The sequence below is a fragment of the Strix aluco genome, chromosome Z (assembly GCF_031877795.1).
Source record: "Strix aluco isolate bStrAlu1 chromosome Z, bStrAlu1.hap1, whole genome shotgun sequence".
NCBI classification, from domain to species: Eukaryota; Metazoa; Chordata; class Aves; order Strigiformes; family Strigidae; genus Strix; species Strix aluco.
Window position 1 is genome coordinate 68,620,045 of NC_133971.1, and position 20,212 is coordinate 68,640,256.

Consider the following 20,212-nt stretch of genomic DNA (forward strand, 5'->3'; position numbering starts at 1 on the left):
TAGGTATTTCATATCCTTTGGCTATCAACTGTCACATAGACTAAGCGAAAACAAAAAAAGCAATAAACCCCACCTTCTCAACTCACCAGTTTCAGCAGACTGATCAATCTGGAAACCATGAAAAAATTTAGGTCAGAGAAGAATAGAGGGAAAGAGCCAGGCAAGCAGGACTTCCTACATTTTTTTTTTTTCTTTTTTTGTGATCCAATGAGATTGCACGGAAATACAGGTTTATCTAGAAAGTTAAAAGAGCTCAATCAGTTAATTGCGCTAAGCCATGTAAAATTTAGTTTTGAATGTTAGAGGTAAATAGTCATGGGAAAGTTATTTGTGAGTTCTAGAGATTTTCTAAAACCATTCTTTGTTTAAACACTAACACAAACTGCACCAAATGCAACTTGCCATTCCTCTGAAGAGTGAGCTTTAGTCTGTTCTGAGGTGAGAGAAAGCTAGGATCTGGTAATGGTCAGTCTTGGCTTCTGAAGTGAGGCTGCTTAAAAATGGCAACGCTGAGTTTTGTGATATAGGAATGAAATAACAACACTTATTAAAGAGAGTCAGGGTTTATGTTTCCCTCTCTGTTTGAAAGCAAGACGGAGCCACATTTTTGTAACTGTTTAGGGGATGTATTAACTTTACCTTATCTTTTCTAGCATTCTTAATTAAATCACTTCCTTAAAATAAAATTCTGATTTTTACATTCCAGGATTGAGATCTGCTTTTTTTTAGTTCAAGAGTGGTGACCACAGTGGATGACTTAATAAGGACAGATCCTCTTTGACCCATTCAGTCACAGTAACGGTAAAAACAGATAAAGTTCCTGGGAGAAGCAGCAGATGCCCCTTTGTAGATATAGACTGCTCTGTGCTTTTGAAAGGCTAGCTCTCACCTACAAGAAGGGAAAAGGTGGTGGTTTTTTTTTTTTGCAAAATATATGCACTGATACTTTTTTTCAGGGAACTCTGTGATCAGTGCACCTAGAATATGCACTGAAATAGATGCTGTTTTCAGCATCTGAACCACATCAGCAGAAAGTAATATGAGTTTGTACAGTCTTAGAATCACAGAATCACAAATAACTGAGTGGCAGAGGTTGGAAGGGACATCTAGAAGTCATCTGGTCCAACACCCCTGCTCAAGCAGGGCCAGCTAGAGTCAGTTGCCCAGGAGCATGTCCAGATGGCTTTTAAATGTCTCCAAGGATGGAGACTCCATAATCTCTCTGGGAAACCTGTGGCAGTTACCCTCACAGTGAAAAAGTATTTCCTGATGTTCAGGAAGAATGTCCTGTGTATCAGTATGTGCCCACTGCCTCTTGTCCTGTCACTGGACACCACTGGAAAGAGCCTGTCTCAGTTGTCTTTACACCTTCCCTTCAGGTACTTATACACATTGATAAGATCCCCCTGAACCTTTTATTTTCCAGGCTAAACAGTTCCTTCTCTCCCAGCCTTTCATCATAGGAGAGATGCTCAGTCCCTTAATCATCTCTTTGGCCCTTTGTTGGATTCTCGCCAGTATTTCCATTTTTCTTCTGTAATGAGGAGCCTAGAATCGGACACAATTCTCCAAATATAGCCTCATCTGTGTTGAATGGAGGGGAATGATCACCTCCCTCAACCTGCTGGCAACACCTCAACTTCCTGATGCAGCCCAGGATAACTGTAGCCTTCTTTTCAGCAAGGGCACATTACTGGCTCATGTTCAACCTTGTGTCTACCAGGACCCCCAAACTCTCTTCCATCAAACTGCTTTCAAGCTGGTAACCCCCAGCATATATTGCTGCCTGTGGCTGTTCCTCCCCAGGTGCAGGTATTTTCAATTCCCCTTGTAGCACTTCATGAGTTTCCTCTGGATAGCAGCATGACCCCCTGGAGTATCAGCCACTCCTTCCAAAGTCTTGGTGCATAAAGGCATCCAACATGTTTGATAAGTGGTGAAGAATAGGGTTATATTTACACAGTGATCACTGTAGTGGCTGTAGCTAAAGAAGACCTGGCTGAATCACCTTTAAATTGTGTAGAGCAGATATCGAGCTCAGCAGAGCACTGTAATGCAGTGCTATTTAGAGAATTAGACATCTGTACAGTCTTAGAAGTAGTCAAGCCATCTACTTACTGTTGAACAAAACTGGCAATGCCTAGATAAGCCCTAGTTAAAACTGGAATGCACCTAAACTGACAACAGTGTATTCATAGAATGTTTTGTGTTGGAAGGGACCTTAATGATCATCTAGTTCCAACCCCCCCTGCCCTGGGTAGGAACACTTTCCACTAGATCAGGTTGCTTAAAGCCCCACTCAACCTGTCCTTGAACACTTCCAGGGACAGGGCATCCACAACTTCTCTGGTCAACCTGTTCCAGTATCTCACCATGCTCACAGTAAATAATTTCCTCTTATATCCAATCTAAATCTACCCTCTTTCAGTTTAAAACTGTTACCCCTTGTGCTATCGCTACGCTGCCTGATAAAGAGTCCATCCCCACCTTTCCTGTAGGTCCCCTTTAAGTACTGGAAGGCTGCTATAAGGTCTCCCTGGAGACTTCTTTTCTCTAGGCTGAATAACCCAAACTTTCTCAGCCTGTCCTTACAAGGGAGGTGCTCCAGCCTCCTGATCATCTTTGTGGTTCTCCTCTGGACCTGCTAAGCTTGTCCCTGTCTTTCTTATGTTGGGGGCCCCAGAGCTGGACACAGTAGTCCAGGTGGAGTCTCACAAGAGCGGAGTAGAGGGGGAGAATTACCTCCCTCAAACTGCTAGCCACACTTGTGTTGATGCAGCCCAGGATATGGTTGGCTTTCTGGGCTGGAGTGCACATTGCTGGCTCATAGCTTTCCATCTACTGCTGCTCACACATTCCTCTCCACAGGGCTGCACTCAGTCCACTCATCACTCAATCCACGCATCACCAGCCTGTATTTGTGCTTGGGATTGCCTCAACCCATGTGCACGACCTTGCACTTGGCCTTGTTAAATTTCATGAGGTTTGCATGGACCCACCTCTCAAGCCTGTCAAGGTCCCTCTGGATGGCATCCCTTCCTTCCAGTGTGTCAACTGCACCACACAGCTTGGTGTCACTGGCAAACTTGTTGAGGGTGCATTCAATCCCATTGTCTGTGTCTCCCACAAAGATGTCAAATAATGTCAGTCCCAACACAAACCTGAGGAACGCCACTCATCACTGCTCTCCACTTGGACGTTGAGCTGTCAACCGCAACTCTTTGAGGGCAACCACCCAGTCAATTTCTTATCCACCAAGTGGTCCATCCATCAAATCCATGTCTCTCCAGTTTAGAGACAAGGATTCATGTGGTATGGTGTCAAATGCTTTGCACAAGTCCAGGTAGATGACATCAGTTGCTCTTTCCTTATCCACCAGTGCTTGTAGAAGGCCACCAAATTTGTCAGGCATCATTTTCCCTTAGTGAAGTCATGTTGGCTGTCACTAATCAGCTCCTTATTTTCCATGTGCCCTTACATATTTTCCAGGAAGATCTGCTTCATGATCTTTCTGGGCACAGAGTTGAGACTGACTGTCCTGTAGTTCCCCAGATCCTCTTTGTTTCCCTTTTTTAAAAGTCCAGGTTATGTTAGCTCTTTTTCCAGTCAGTGGGAACTTCACTGGACTGCCACGACTTCTCAAATATGATAGATAGTGGCTTGTCCATCATCTGCCAGTTTCCTCAGGACATGCAGATGCATTTCATCAAATCCCATGGACCTGCGCACCTTCGGGTTCCTTAGGTGTTCTCGAACCTGATCTTCTACAATGGGCAGTTCTTCATTCTTCCAGTCCCCAGTATTATGAATATATGCTAAAATATTTTTAGTCTGGTAAAGATTTTTAGTCTTTGGACACAACAATATATAAGCTTTTTTCTCTGAGGTTATGAGAGGTTTTCAAATATCCTCCAATTTATCATCTTCTTCTTTCTAGAGATATAAATTTAGAACTTGCTAATATTATGGAAAAGGAGAATTCTACTATCTTTTGAAAATTTTAAGGTCATGCCACTCCATGAACTACATCTTTCTTTTATCTCCTGGATAACAGAGAGCTGGGGGGGAAAGAAAAAAAAAAAAAAAAAAAAAAAAAAGAGAGAGAGAGAAATTAAGGATTGTGTCTTGTTTTCATGTCTTTTGTCTTCAAGGTATATCTTTCCATTGAAAAGTATGGAGAGGACAGAACATATTATTTCTTATCTCTGAAGAGTAGTAGTTACAGATTTAAAACTATTACCAAAAAATCTAGTGCTCTGTTTGAGAGCTTTGGAAATATATTTCTCACCTATTTTTATGTGAAACATTTAACTTCCAGCCTGATCCAGCAGATATACATTCTAACTTTTAGTGTCTCAGTGTGACATAGTACCACAAACTTTAGAAAATTCACTGGAAATTTTGGTAAAGATGTTGCAATAATAAGTGTGAATTATAGTTAAATTTTATAGGATGCTCAGCCTATTTAGAAGAACTCAGAGAGCTAAATAAGAATTTTGTTTGGAATACAAATGCTCTAAAAATTTGAGGGAAGTTTAGGAAAGTAAAGGGAACTAATTTGAAATTTTGGACTTGCTGACTTAGTTGCTATTTCCTTTATTCAGCATCTGAAAATAGTCTTCACCAAGTTTTCATCTTTATGATCACCTTTATGTATTCACTTGCTGATTTTTATGCATGTGTTTTTGAATGATTTTATAGTCAGAATTAGAAAACAAAAAGCAATCAATCACACATAGCTAGTAACTGAAGCATACCTGACATTAAAACACAATTCAAATAACATTTTACTGACATAAATTTGTTCTGTTTCATTTAGTATGAGCACAATGAAACAGCAGAATTTGAAATGCAAATAAGTACATTATCAAATTGCATGCACAATTTAATCCCTCCCACTTCTACTATCTATAATCTCCGCTAGCTATATCTCACAAGTACAGAATTTGGTGATGGTCACATGAAATATTTTTTGGAACACGTAGTAATTCTTAACTGACTGTATTTTAAGAATATATTACATTCAATCAGTCTGAATACCATTTGCAAACAATGTCTTTAAAGAAGTCACCTATTAATACATTTATGTGATTATCATTAAGAAATCTGTAGCCATTTTAATTAATAGCTTTATTTTGCTTAGGCAATATTTTCTGCCAAAGTAGGTATATCAATCTGGGCTAATCAGTATGAACTTGCAGCATTTCAGTAAATACTCTGTCCTCACCCTGCTGTATGAAGAAATAACTGAGACCAGATTTTAAACATACTCCAGTGTCCCTAGAGAAAGACTGGGAATATTAATTCATGACTACAATATAAAGCTAAGGCATGCTGTTGAAACAGCAGAAATATTCTGCTTTTTACAGTCTTAGTTCTTGGAAACTTTTCAAAGTGTTGTCTGATAAATTATTTATAAAATGTCTCTAGGTTTTCTTCCTCCTATGATGGCTTGCAAACACAAATACTGATATTGGACATTGATGACATTATGCAAGTTTGACTTTTCCAGAAACTGCTTGCACTCTTTCTTGGCCTGCTGGGCTGACAGTTGTGTGGTAATGAATGCAGTCAATATGTGTACGATCTGAGATTGTCAGTGTAATGGAGATCTTATCTAACAGTGAGGTTTAATAAGCAGTGGCAGTTGTAAGTAAAGTTGCTACTAGGATAAATTTCAGCTTCTTTGTGGGGCCCTGCTGCTGAAAGCTTGGAGCTCCAACAGCAGCAAAAAGAAATACATCTATAAGAAACTCTGTAATTTAACAGTACTTGATTTCTTCTCATGCCTTGACTTTCATGTATTGCATCTATCAACCTTCTTCTCATTTGAGATAGTTTATCTTTATGCTTCATATCTTTTAGCTATTATCTGTTCTGTATATATTTTCTGTTGCTGTGATTGCTTGGCAGCATCTTTAAGCTTAATCTGCAGTACTGTAATATTAAGGAAACATCCATTTTGCTACAAACAATGCTGACTGGATGCACCAAACAGAGATGTAATAATCCTGGGAAACCCCACTTCTGCTCACCAGATACATCAGCTTGCTTATGGGAGCACCATTAACATGATTTCTGCTGTCTCTGAGTATATAAATTCTGAATCTGCTGTGACGAACAGCTGTCTTTGGGCATTTCTGATTAACACCACTATTCAGCTGCTTAATGTTCATCACAGATATGGGTAGTAGTACTCTGTAGTACTCTTGGTAGCAGGATGAGACCATTTCTGTATAGCTTTTCTATAACTCTTCTCGTTCTATTGGTGGTTGTTCCATGATCTGAAATTGATCTTTACTTGAGAATATAAACTACCTTGATTTTTTAGGGCGATGGTATCTCCTTTTTCATGGATCATTTTAAAATGAATTATATAAATGGACTGCTTAAGATAAATGATTCTAATATCATGGCTGACTGAGCTAGGGACTGTGAGTTCTTTTTTCCACTAATGCAGGCAAAAACCTGTGACAATCATTTAATACCTGATAATGAAATATTAAAATGAATAATTACTTATCAAGCAAAGGTAGTAATTTTTTTTTCTAATTGTTGTTAAAGTTTTTAGATTTGAGGGGTGATTTTTCTCTGCTTAATGTTTTGGAAACTTGTTTGGATGAGAAATATTGGGAGAAGTAGGAGACAAGACTGGGCACTGATTTTCTCTTACGTACCTTTTAGAGGGCGTGCCACTGAGCTGGTGGATTGGAAGAACAAATGAAACACAGACTTACTGGGGAGGTGCCTTGCCCACTGTACAAAAATGTTCTTGCGGATTAGAGGGGAGCTGCATTGATTCCCAGCATTACTGCAACTGTGATGCGGACAGAGATGAATGGTGACTTTTTACTGTTGCTTATTCACAGTATTTTTTCCTGGAAAGTAAATAAAGAAAATATACAGGTCTTAGCACATTTAGAGCACCAGGCTGTTGTAAATTTAAATTACCATGGTGTTACCTGCTTCTTTGATACAGAACATATTTTCTCACAAAATTATAACTATATACATTAAGTGTTACTGTTAATTCTTTTACTCTGAATTCTGGGGGAAGCATTAACTGTATACAGATATTTTCTAGTTTTGTAGTATATTACATGTTATATATTAAGACATTAACTCTGGTCTTTAATGCAAATTCAGTTATTAGTTTCAAAATACTGACAGTGATTAAAGCTAAAATAAAGGGTTCTGGCATAATTTTTAACTGCACTTTTAAATTTAGACTTTTTACCCCTTTTTTGTCACCTACAACTTAGATAATTAAAATTAGACACCCTTGCTATCAGTGAAGCAAAGCACTCAAATATTGCTTTAAGGGGATGGAAGGATTTCTAAAATGTAGAACTTCCACTTATACTTGAAATTCAGTGATGTTATTTGTGATCCCATTCAATTAAGTAATGTAAGAAATGAGTTCCTGTTACAGTGTCAAATCTGAACCTGATTTTTCACTTAAGAGGTTCAGATCCAGCTTTCTCAATAATAACATTTTACAAAGCAGACTTTTCAAATGAAAGCTTTTCTGTTGAAGAAACTTTTAAGTTTCTAAATTTAAAGCATATTTAACTTACATAAATATGATTCAGTGAGTAGGATAATGTTGCATAATAATAATGTATGCATGTTAATAAATGAATCAACATTTGTTTTTTGAAAATAGAAAAATGTAAGGAACATCATGTGTACAAAATGAAACAATAAGTTATTTTCTCCTCAAGCTAGATATCTACCCTTCCTTTAGAGGACCAACTAGGGAATTTGGTTGGAAAATGCTTATTCTCTTGTCATGAACAGGGAACTCAGCAGATACAGAAATTAAAAAACAACAAAGGGTACGTCAAAGAACAATTCTTCACAAGCTTCAAAAGTTTCTGTAGGGAAAGAATTGACATCTGCTGTAAAACTCACAGAGTGATGTCTGCTGTGCTTATTCCAATAAAATGATTAAACAAATACACAGAACACTAGGAATTTCCTTATTATTGTACAAAAATGCAAGCAATTTTTGATCCCCAACAGCAAAACAAGTGTTAAAGAATGAATACATTCTGAGACAGGATTTTGAGTAGTTGATAGTGTATATAATACATTCTTGCTGTTTCATCATTCATTTAATCCATGCTCACATACGTAGGCTAATTTATAATGATAACATACCTGTAAATAAAGCAGATAGAGGATGACATGCATGTCTTTGCTATAACTGCTTTAATTAAATTGAATATGTTGATGAGTGTATTACATTGAAAATATGATTCCTCCTGTTTTATATTTCTGTATGTATCCACTTTTGACATTTTAATTTTAAGTGGAGATTTTTATCTCTGTCACTCCAATGTTATAGAGACTATGTTTACAATATTTTAGTAGTTGTGCTTAATGTTACATTTGGTTCCTTAGAAAATACTGGTTTGAATTAGTTGACAATACTGTTAATAGGGCAGAAAAAGTAGGTAGAAGTTGTGCTTGTTTGAGGTGGTTTCTGAGCACAGAAAACCAAAGTTACACACAGTGCAGTTTTGAAATACAGGTTTGATATTCTATTTTCATAATTAAATCTATCTTATTTCATAGATTTTACATACCTCTAAAACTCCTGTTTGACTAATCAAAATCTTAAAGTCTCTAAAAGTCTAAAATAGATTTTTTTTTAAAAAAAATCTGTTTCTAAAGATCTACAAAAATGAAAATCCTCTCTGCAGAAGAGTTAAGCTAGTTTCTATTCAGTTTCCCTTTATTTGCAACATAGTTTTACTGAAGCAAACAGTTTTGGTCTTTTGAGGTTTATTTTCAGTTTTAAATGAGAAATCTGCAATAACTCACTTCATCAAAAAGTAACATTTTTTTTTTTTAATGTTTTGCATTTCTCACTTAAGAAAAAAAAAAAATCCTGAAAAAATATGTACATCTGTGTGCACTGTGCTCCAAGACAGATAAACAGAAATTGTATACAGAAGAAAGCTGGTGATGTTAGTAAATGAAGGGGGGAGAGGAGAAAAAAATCACTAATTTCATTCAACACAAGAATGGAATGTCTTCCCATTGTCTCAGTCCCAGTGTGTGGTGTACTGAGAGAGGGGGTTACTAAGCCTAACCACATTCTCAGAGAAAAGTGATTTGCTTTCTGGGGAGAGTGTCTTATGTTTAATCTCCGAGCAGTGTGAGTTCCAGGTTTCCCCCCCTCTCTGAGTTTGTACTTTTGTCTCTGAGCTATTTGCTTTGTCCATTAAAGGGATGATTCAACTATAAATGGATTGAATGGACAGATTGAGTTTTCCAAAATGGTCCTGAGTGATTGAATATTTCCATGGGTTCAGCACTTTTAGGGCCAAAACTGGTGCTTATGAAATTTAAAAAATCAGTTCTGACACTAAGTTAACAAAGATTTTAAACAAGGAATTTGATCTATGATTACAAGTGCTGGGTGTGCGCTTGTCATGGTTTAACCCCACTCGGCAACCTAAGCCCCACACAGCTGCTCACTCACTCCCCCTCAATGGGATGGGAGAGAGAATCAGAAGAGAAAAAGTGAAAAAAACCCAGAGGTTGAGATAAAGACAGTTTAATAATTAAAGCAAAGCCACACACACAAGCAAAGCAAAACAAGGAATTCATTCACCACTTCCCATCGGCAGGCAGGTGTCCAGCCATCTCCAGGAAGGCAAGGCTCCATCATGTGTGTTACTTGGGAAGACAAATGGCATCACTCCAAACATTCCCCCCAGTTCCTCTTTCTTCCTCCAGATTTCTATGCTGAGCATCATATGGTCTGGGATATCCCTTGGGTCAGCTGGGGTCAGCTGTCCTGGCTGTGTCCCCTCCCAGCTTCTTGTGCACCCCCAGCCTACTTGCTGGTGGGGTGGAGTAGGAGAGACAGAAAAGGCCTTGACTCTGTGTAAGCACTGCTCAGCAGTAATTAAAACATCCTTGTGTTATCAGCACTGTTTGCAGCACAAACCCAAAACACAGCCCCATACTAGCTACTATGAAAAGCCAAAACCAGAACAGTCCTCTGCGTGCTAGGTTGCGTATTTCCTTTTTTGCAAATTGCATATTTGTAGCATAAGCTTTTCTCCTACACTCAGCATGACTTCATATTTTTCTATTTGATTTTTTTAGCTTTTGTCAAGGTGGAAAAGGAAAAAAAGTTATTTGAAAGTTATGTTAAGCCATTTAATATTCCATAATAAAGAGACAAACCATTATAGATACAGTATGTCTTCAGCAGCATAAAATAACAGGCATGGGCAAATACATTAGCTTAGGCAGCCAGCTAGGTATCCATTTATGACAAAAATACTTTTGCATGCTTACACAGACAAGCACAACCATAAAACTGACCACTTCCCATGAAATTGTTTCTGTCCTGTCAAATGATCAAAATACCAATACCAAAGCATATGTTTGTATTCACAGTTGCTTTTATTACGAATAGAGTTACACAGCACTTTTTTTCAGCATTTAATTATTTCCTTTTCCTAAGTAATGTGTCAATCACAATGAAATGTTTATCAGAAACATTTAAGAGAGCTGTGGCTTTCATTTTACCTTTTCAGGATGAATGATACTGGATTCCTTTCCTACAAGGAGCATCTACCAGTAACTGAAATTGTGATCACAGATACTGATAGACCAAATTCTGAAGCAGCTTACAAACTGGGGCCTCTGCTTTGCCGTGGTGACAGTAAGTAACAACTGCAGAGTTTTGTTAAGCAACAATGGGTTTTGACTGCAATAAATTTTAAATGTTTCCTAAACAGCCTAAGATACACTTTTGTAAATATTTCATACAGTTCTTTTCATAATTATAAAGGAAAAAGGCAAAACGCTATGGTCCAGTGCAAACCAGGGTAGAATTATAAAGGTATATTTTTGATGATACACATCAATAGTGATGACAGAAATAGTATAGTTTTCAAACAGATATTCTGAGTACAAAATCCAGTGTTTTTATGCAATTTGAATTAAGTCATGCATAAAGCATTACATGAAGGGGAATTCATAACTGGTACCATATTTTGGGATAAACATACCCTTCAGTCGATATACATGCTTCCATCACCAATCCTTAAATATATTAACTTCTCTGAGTATTTGTGCAACTAAGAAAACTATACTATGGGAGATTGATCAAGTATGTGCAATACCTATGAGCAAAATTTCAAGTCCACAGAAGAAATGAAAATTTACAAACTAATTCAAAACAGAAAGCTTGTACATCCCGAATATATATGTAGTAACCAGAAAAATATAATGTGTGAGGAAATAATTTAAAGGTAATGAGATGACTGGAGGAAAACTGATACCTTATTGAAGATTTGTGATGACATTTCTGATTTCATTAATTTCCATCATCTTTGGCAAAGAGAACAGATCTGGTTCATGTTCAGTAGTAAACTATTGCACAAAATTCTATGGCTACTGCTATTTGCAATCAAGAGTCAGAAGAAGCAAAGATCTTAACTGAAAAGTTGAATGGACAGGATTTTGTCTACAGTTGAGTAAGGGATTAAAATATTTAATAAGCTTAATTTCTTTACATCCAATGCTACCCTAAGAGTTTTGATTAACTTTACTATTGTTTCAAATAAATACAAATTACTATTTTTATTCATCATGTGATTTTTCTCCTTCATCATATGACGATGTGTTTGTTTTTCAAATTTCTTCAGCCTTTATGAATAAGAGGAAATGAATACCAGTAAAGAAGTACAGATCTGTACTTTTAGGCTCACTCAGGAGACTGCACAGATAAATACATATATATTAGCATTTATTAATCTTTATGTCATCTCTACTTTCATTTCTGTGACTTCTCAGGGTGATTATGCCTGGAAGATTTGTTAACAGATGTGTGTTGCAGCAGTGCATTCTAATTTCCTTATGAAAATTTATGCCATCAAAAAACCACTATTGGGTGCTTCCTTTTCACTTGTCTGACATCCAATTGTGAGCTGATCATTTATCCCACCTATCAAAGACCTCTTAAATCATGGGGTTATGACATAGGATATGTTATAATTCACAGTGGAAAGGACCTAAGGACATCTCCTCCTTACAGTGGGGTCAACCATGATCTCAGACAAGGTCTCTCAGGGTTTTGTCAAACAGGGACTTGAAGCCCCAAGGACAGAGTCTGCACTGCTTCTCTGGGCAGCCCGCTCTGCTGCATGACTGTCTTCAGTAAGAATTTCTTTTTGCTTAGATCAAGCCTGAAACTCTGTTGTTTCAATTTATACCATTGTCTTTGATATTCATATCCTACACATATGCAGAGAGCCTGACTTTGTCTTCCTGATGATTTCCCCTTAGCTGTTGGGGACTGCTGTCAGGTGCCCCCCAAAGCTGTTCCTCCTCCAGGCTGAACCAGCCTTGGCCCCTCAGCCTGAAGGACAGGAAAAGTGCTCCAGATCTGAACATCCTGGTGGCCTTCCCCATACTTGCTCCTGTTTAGCAATGTTTTTCCTGTAGTGAAGGGCCTAGAATTTGAGGCAGTATGTAGATGTTGTCTTACAAGTGTTGAGTAGATTGGGATAACCACCTCCCTCAATTGACTGGCCATGCTCATACAGCCTATTATGCAGCAGGCCTCTGTTGTAGCCAGGGACAATGAAACCAGGGACAATGATAGTGATGAAATGTTAGTATTTACACATTGTGTAATACTTATAAGTGGGAAGAATTTCAATTTCACTACTCACCAAATTCCCAACTACTATTAATTGTATAACCTGACCCCAATTATCACAAATCTTAAAACATGGAAGCTAACTAACTTCCCCGGGTGAATCATTAAAACATACAGACAGTTCTGACACCCATTGACCTCCTTGCTTTTATTTGATGTTTGCATAGTCTGAGTGATTGAGTTGCTGTAAGATTTCACACTGATGCTAAATGATCAGTGTTTCTAGACAGGCTGCAATAGAGAACTCTAAAATATCATGAGGGCAAGCACAAGAAGTCAGTCTGAATGTCAGAGAAATATGTTTGTAATGTCAGACAACATTATAAAATCTGACTTCAGAAAGAAGCAATCGACTGAAATAATCTCAGTGAAAAGACCTTTCAGAATGTAACAGTTAATAGTAATAATACAGCAAAAAATTGAAAAGGAACATTCACTTTGACTGTTTAATAAAAGCAGTAATAAGCAATTTTTCTCAGCCATTTACATCATAAAGACAAAGACAATGAGAGATAGCATGCTTTTAGGGAAGTAGAGACTAAAATTTGAGAAAAAAATACATAATTTCTGAAGGAAAAATTTATGTAAAATCATAGAATTTTAATGTAAAAACAAAGAGCAAGGTGTTGAGTAAAATACTAGTTAAATGATAAAATATAATAAAATATATCAATATGAGGCATCATATGTTATATAGTCTGTTTGATATGTTTTATATTATGTATCATATATAATATATTTTATACCATTATCATACTATATGATTATATATATCTTATAGTGTAATAATGCATAATATAGGAGTTACATAATACGATATATATTTTCTAGTATATTACATTATATTAATATCTTTTCTCATATATAACATAATTATATATATTACAATAAACATTCTATACTATTCTTTTAATCATTATACTGAAAATGACTGAGTCTATGACTTACTGCAATTTTTTGCAATGATTTTTATCTATCAGCAGTGGGGTTTATAGTGAAAGTTTTATTTAAAGTTGTTTTCCAAAATGTAAAAAACTTTGAGTTGTAGTAGTTTCTGAGTTTTACATGTTAAATTTCACACTAGACAAAAGTGATGAAGTAAGTCTAAACTCTCCTGTGAGATCAACAATAACATCAGTAACACTTTAAAGCTGCAGAAAAGAAGAGGACCATTATTAAGATTTTTTATAACCTCGGGTTGCAGACATCCATAAAGGTCTAATTAAATGCACTTTTAATGACATTTATTTTCTTCTGCACCTTTGGATAGGTGGAGAACACAAAAATAATCTAGTAGCAAATATAGATTTTTGAGAAGTGCTGCTAAACAATGAAAAATAGATATTCTTGGATTCACAAGTGTGATCTGAGTACTCTCCAGAGAGATTATTGATTATTTCTGCTTCTGTCACTCTCTAAAACTAAATTATACAATTCTACTTCATAGGGGGTATCCTTTTATTAAACACATTTTTTGTTCTTTCTGACAGACATAAATTCTTCAGAATAACTCACTGGCATGCTGTATGGGGGAGAAGGTTTAATTGTATTTGTGACACGGTTAGTACTTTGTTAAATGATTCAAAATCAAAAGATCATAAATTCTCATCATATCAATGATCTATTCCTTGTAGGATACCTACTGAGAGATAAAAATGATTGTTTATGCCCACAGCAATATAAATTAGACTTATAAATAGTTCATTGAATTGAATTGTCATAAACCATGCACTCTCTTGACTAAGTTTCCAAGTTAGAGTTACTTCATAGGTACTTCTAAGAGGTCATGTATCATAACTCAAATGCAGTCTGGCAGAAGTTGCCTATGCTTCATTGTATATTTTATATTTTCACTCTTTTATTTAAGATTGCATTACTGTACTTGGTTTCTTTATGTTAGGTTTTATGGTTTGACTCTCTTCACTGAAAGTGTGTTACTTACAGAAAACCGAAACATATTTGCTAGAACAAAGCAGGAAAGAGTAACCTAATATAAGAAAAATAATAGCAAAAGCAATATCAGTATAGTTCTCTTTACGTATAAAGTTCCATTCAGATATTAATAATTTTTCTCAGCATTTGTGATAGAGTTAGCTATCTATATTTCTAACATGCCAAAGTGCAATGAAAGTAGTAATGATATTCTAAAGGAATATGGCCATTTAGATAAATTAGGCCATAGGATTTGATGACACTCAACCACACATAAGTAGTACTCACCTGTTTCTATCACCTTTAAAATATTTTACTGATTCATTTCTATATTTTCTTTTCTGCTCTACAATATGTCTAATAAATTGCATGCCAGCACTGCTGGTATCAGATTGAAAAATATATCTAAATATAATGAAAGTTAAGATTCAAATTAACCTATATCAACTGAGTAGGGTAACAGGAAAGTTTTCAAAGTGTAAGAGGACAAAAGAAACCTTTGGGCCATTAATAGGTAGGAATACTGTGGTTTTCCTAAAAAAAGAAAGAGGCATCTCCATTATTTTTGTCATTATCCAAGAAAAAAACAGATGTTGATTAAATTCTAATAAAGATATTCAGTTAGTATGGGTAGACTTTAAAAAACCACACCATTCAAGTGGGTTTTTTTGTTGTTTTCCTTGCAAGAACTTACCGGAAATACTCTGATTTATTACTATGATGTTCCAATAAGTATTAGAAGATATAAATCTGTTCAGAACACTGAAAGAAATCTAATGTGCCAAAATTATGTGTAATAAATGGGTAATTATAATCTGTCTGCATCAGACTGATTCTTGGCCCAAAAATAAAATTGATAATGTAGATCTTGATTGCATAAAACATTGTATAGAGATAGTGCAATACAATGTAAAGATAATATATCATTCAGCATTAGTTCATACAAAGTAAATTTGGCCAGACTGTAGAGGGACTTCAGTATTGGTAAAAGCAATATTGGTGAGGTGAGATACTTTGAGTCGAATAAGATATCTGAGAGTGCATCACATACTTGGTTGATTTAAAACAATAAAAAGGAAATGTACAAATTCAACAGCAGAATGATAGTACAAGAAGGCAAATGAGAGCAGATAATCCATTCAATGTGAGTTTCCAGTTTGACATTTAAATGAAACAAACCCAGTGTGACCTTTGGATATAATATTTTTAGAGACCAACTGTATTAACTAATCATAAGTGATACCTTCATTACAGCAGCACAGTAAATTTCTAAGTTTAGCCAAAAATAATCTGTTCTACCTATCTGCAGTAGCCTGACAAATCAGGGCATGTCTTTGACTGTTAATAACAGAAGTATCTGTATACTGAGTATTCACATCTTCCTCTTATTTAGTTGTACAATATTGATTTATTTTTGTCCTAACCTCAGTCTAATCAACATTATTTTTATCCTCCGTACTGCTTCCTGTATAATCAAGAAGTTTAATACAAGTCTGTGGTTACAGTTTTCACTATATAAAAAGGATGTAAGGTTAAAGGATTGCATTAAAGAAGTTAAGAGATGCATTTTTTAGTGAAAACCTCTTAATCTCTTTGCTTAACTCCAGCAAAATCTGAGGTGATGTGCTCAACTTAAATGAAGTTTCACAGAGTAAGAACTTCTAAATAATGTTTTTGAAAGCAGAAGAAAAAAAACAGAAAAACATCCAGTGGTCAGGATTTGAAGCTAGGTCAATGGGCTGAGTATGTGTGCACATATGAATATATATATATAAATTGAGAGTAAAAGCATTTGTGAATTTTTCATAAATGTACAATTTTTAATTGAATTGTTTGAATATTTTTCCTAGAATAAATGTTTTTCAAACAAAAATTGATTCAGGGAATTTATGTAGTCTGGCATATTGGAGGTCAAACTAGATGATCGCAGTTTTCCCTTCTGGTCTTTTAATCTATGAGTTTTCTCGTAACTGCAATGTAGCAGAGCTGGACGTAGTGATACAGATGGGGCAGCTGAACTCCACAGATTCTCAGAAGCAAACAGTTGCCATCTGGTCAGACTTCATAACATTAGGAGGATAGCTTTAGAAGAAGCAATTTGCACGCTTCTCAGTAATTTCGGCCTCCTCTCTGCTGTGCTGGATGAAGGGAAATTTTTGCATGTACCAAAACTGACAAAAATATTGGGAAAATATGGAAAGAAATATATGTAACTAAACCATGTAACAGGTAGTGATGATTTTCCTGCTTGGTTTTGCACAGGATTAAAGTAAAGCAAACGCCCCCCATCCAAACAAAACAAAACACCAAACCCAAACAAACCAACCAAATAAAACCTTAGGACACAAATAATAGATGATCATGTAACTTAAAGACCAGTTTATGAGGCCAGATAGGGAGGAGCAGACCAAAGACAACAGGCAAAATGCTGATTATCTACTGGTAGTTTAACTAAGATAACCCACTAGTGTAGATCAGACAGGTTAATAGGATCTACAATTTATGATGAGCACGCTTCCTACAGTATTAACCTTCTGCATTACTACTACTGTGCACTTATGATCTGATCACAGTGGCATTCCAGTGAAATTCAAAGATCCTGTCTATGTGCCAGAGACCAGAAGCTGGCTCTTACAGTGAAGAGCACTCTCTGCTGGAAACTGTCTCAGTACCTTTTAAGTGTTTCACAAAATCTCTATAAGAGGGAGAATATGGGAAAGATGGAAGGCACATTAAATGTCATCTCCACAAAGACTACTGCTGCTTTGAGATCACAGCTAGCAACCCCAGATTAACAGCAGTGTGCCTTAGCTTTGTCAGTCCATAAGAGATGGTAGTATCTTTTGTGTCATGTCAACCAGAGATTTGATTTGTTTGAGGGAGAGGGAAGACTAGTCAAAAAAACCCATACAGAAAATATTGATTGGCAACATAAGATCTTTATTTTCTCTGCCTCAGTACTCACTATCGCTGCTGGAGTTTCACACTGAAAGAATGGATTATACAACACTTAGAGATATCATGAAGAATTGATATAAATAGCAGATTTCAGTTTTGATTAAAAACTTGAAAAGTGCTACAACTTGCAGTTGCACAGTTGTTTTGAGAATCACTTTTACTATCTTAATTAGCCGTATTAAAATGGCTAATTTATCTCTTGTTCTCATTTGTCCCTTTTTCACTTTACAATTTCAAGTTGGTAAGACTAGTTGATATATGACAATAAAGTAATTTTTGCAGTATAAATATGCTGCTGCTTTATAACAAACAGGATATTCTTTTTTTACTTATAGGAAGACTGCAGTCTTACTACTCAGATAAAGCTAAATATTATTGATTTCCTGACTACATGGTGTTTGGCAGTTCCAGAAAAATAAATAGGAGACTGTGAGTCAGATACTGTAAAGTGAAGAAATCCTTTTCCCACCCTGATTTACAACATAAGACACTTTGTAATATACTTTTGCTAGATGTATATTTAACTCGCTTTATTGATACAGTAGCTTAACATTCATAAATCACACAATTTTTAGAGCTGAGAAAAAGAACAGCTAGATAAGTGAAGACAGGAAATTAGGATAGGAAGAATAAAACTTCCTATCCCTGCTCTCCCCCAAGGACTCCATCCTGATTTACAAAGATCATTCAAATGCTTCATTGAAGCTAATTGTATCATTACTCTATCGGACTGTTACTGCCACTATTGTCTCTCTTCTAATTGTTAACAATGTTTTACCAATTTTGTATAAATTACTAGTATTAAACTTCCTATTGTGTTTGAATTACTGGTAACAGCCAGCCCATTGTTTTTTAAATAGCTGCTATATACTTGTGTCACAACTGTGGTGAAGTTTGCTCTGTGGGAACCATGATCTGAAACAGTTGAGGAACACAGACTTAAAATTGACTCCAATAGGTAGGGCTGCTGCCTTCAGCTGATGGCACTTTGTACAGGATAACTCTGAGAACCCCATCAGGCAGCACAGGAGAGTAAGGTGCAAAGTTATGCTTTTCTCTCGCAGCCTGAGGCATTTGTTCACAGCTCTGCCCTGCCGTGTAAAGGTTGTCCTGATGGCTGCTCTAACTTGTGATGATGGCTGGCAGTGCTCCCAAGTGGCAAGTGTTACAACAGACAATTGCCAAGGATACATATGAATATCCTGCCATGCTGCTTTTCTAGGTGTGGGATCCGAACCCTGATTAAAACTGCTAAAAACTCAGGAGTAATGAGTGAATGGACTTTGATTTTACTTCACTGGTTTGTTGACCAGGCCTCTGTGTACACTGTATCATAGAATTTGATTTTGCAGATAAGAAAGAAATTTGTAATTTTTTTTTTTTTTTTCTTCACCACCCCCCCCCCCCCCCCCCCCCCCAAAAGAAACCAGAGAGCGCCTGGAGCAAAAATAATACTTTTGCACAGTATTTAGACCCAGATCACAGCATTATCAGGAGAACATGCATTGGCCCTGTTCAATTAAATAGGAAGGTATTGAATTCCTCATTTGATTTAGAAAGGAATATAGCTTAATAAAAAAAATCTGTGAGAATTCAGCAATAATAACAATGTCCTTCTAGCTGAACACCATAAATGCAGATTATGATCTTATTTGAAGAGGGTGTTATTAGAGATTTTACATAAGCTTTTTAATAATCAGGAACAAAATCTAACAAATTATGATTAAATGCCAGCTTAAAGAAAAATCAAACCATAAAAATATCTGTGTTTGATCTTGTATCCTTTTTTGAGTAAAACTGACTTATATTAGATTTATCATGTAAGTAAGAATACATATGAATTTCTAAACTACAGCCAACTAAAGGAGAAGAGACCTTCATAAACTTATTATTTTTCCTTTAATTCCTTCCACAGTAATTGCTAGGACCTGTATCCTACCTTCTTTATAATATCTGGTAAAACTTCACTGGACTACAACAAAACAAGACTTTTCCTTGTGTGAGAAATATACATATCAACTTTCATAGTTATAGTTTATACTAGCTAATGTTCATATGGTACTTCATTTAAAACTGCTATGTTCATTTAATAAAAGGATACATCTGACCATAACTAGGCATATCAGCATCTAGCCGAGATGCCAGAAATTTTGTCTCCCATTAATTGGTTTTTGGTTGTCTGAACAGAGCACCTTTATTACTCCTGCGGAATCATTTTTCTGTGTCTTCAAGAACGCCCACTTTTTGTTTTGTACACTAAGCAGGAGGCTTCTATGGAAGTTAGACTCTCTGAGCATTGCAACCCCTTCCTAGATCTGGGCACTTTCCTTTGTTTAATTGGTTACAAAACCTATACTGACAATATTATATAACACTGTATCTATCACTTAATCTTTCATTTTGATGACCAGGAACATTTTGGAATTCAGCATCCTTCAATACAGAGACATCCTACCTGCACTTTCCCACCTTCCATGGAGAGCTCAGCGCAGATGTCTCATTTTTCTTTAAAACTACTGCTTCTTCAGGAGTGTTTTTAGAAAACCTGGGAATTCAAGACTTCATAAGGATAGAGTTATACTGTAAGTAAGAAGACATTATTATTGTTATTGTTATTATTGAGTATTG

At 36.1% G+C, this 20,212-nt stretch overlaps 1 protein-coding gene across 1 annotated transcript in view; it reads left to right on the forward strand.

Moving 5' to 3' along the window:
• The window catches only part of CNTNAP4 (contactin associated protein family member 4), a 244,074-nt gene that overhangs the window by 192,462 nt on the left and 31,400 nt on the right, over nucleotides 1–20,212 (forward strand). The window contains exons 14-16 of the mRNA XM_074812982.1: nucleotides 6,685–6,841; nucleotides 10,563–10,690; nucleotides 19,996–20,166. Coding sequence (XP_074669083.1) covers nucleotides 6,685–6,841; nucleotides 10,563–10,690; nucleotides 19,996–20,166 — 456 coding nt within the window. The remainder of the gene's footprint in view (nucleotides 1–6,684; nucleotides 6,842–10,562; nucleotides 10,691–19,995; nucleotides 20,167–20,212) is intronic.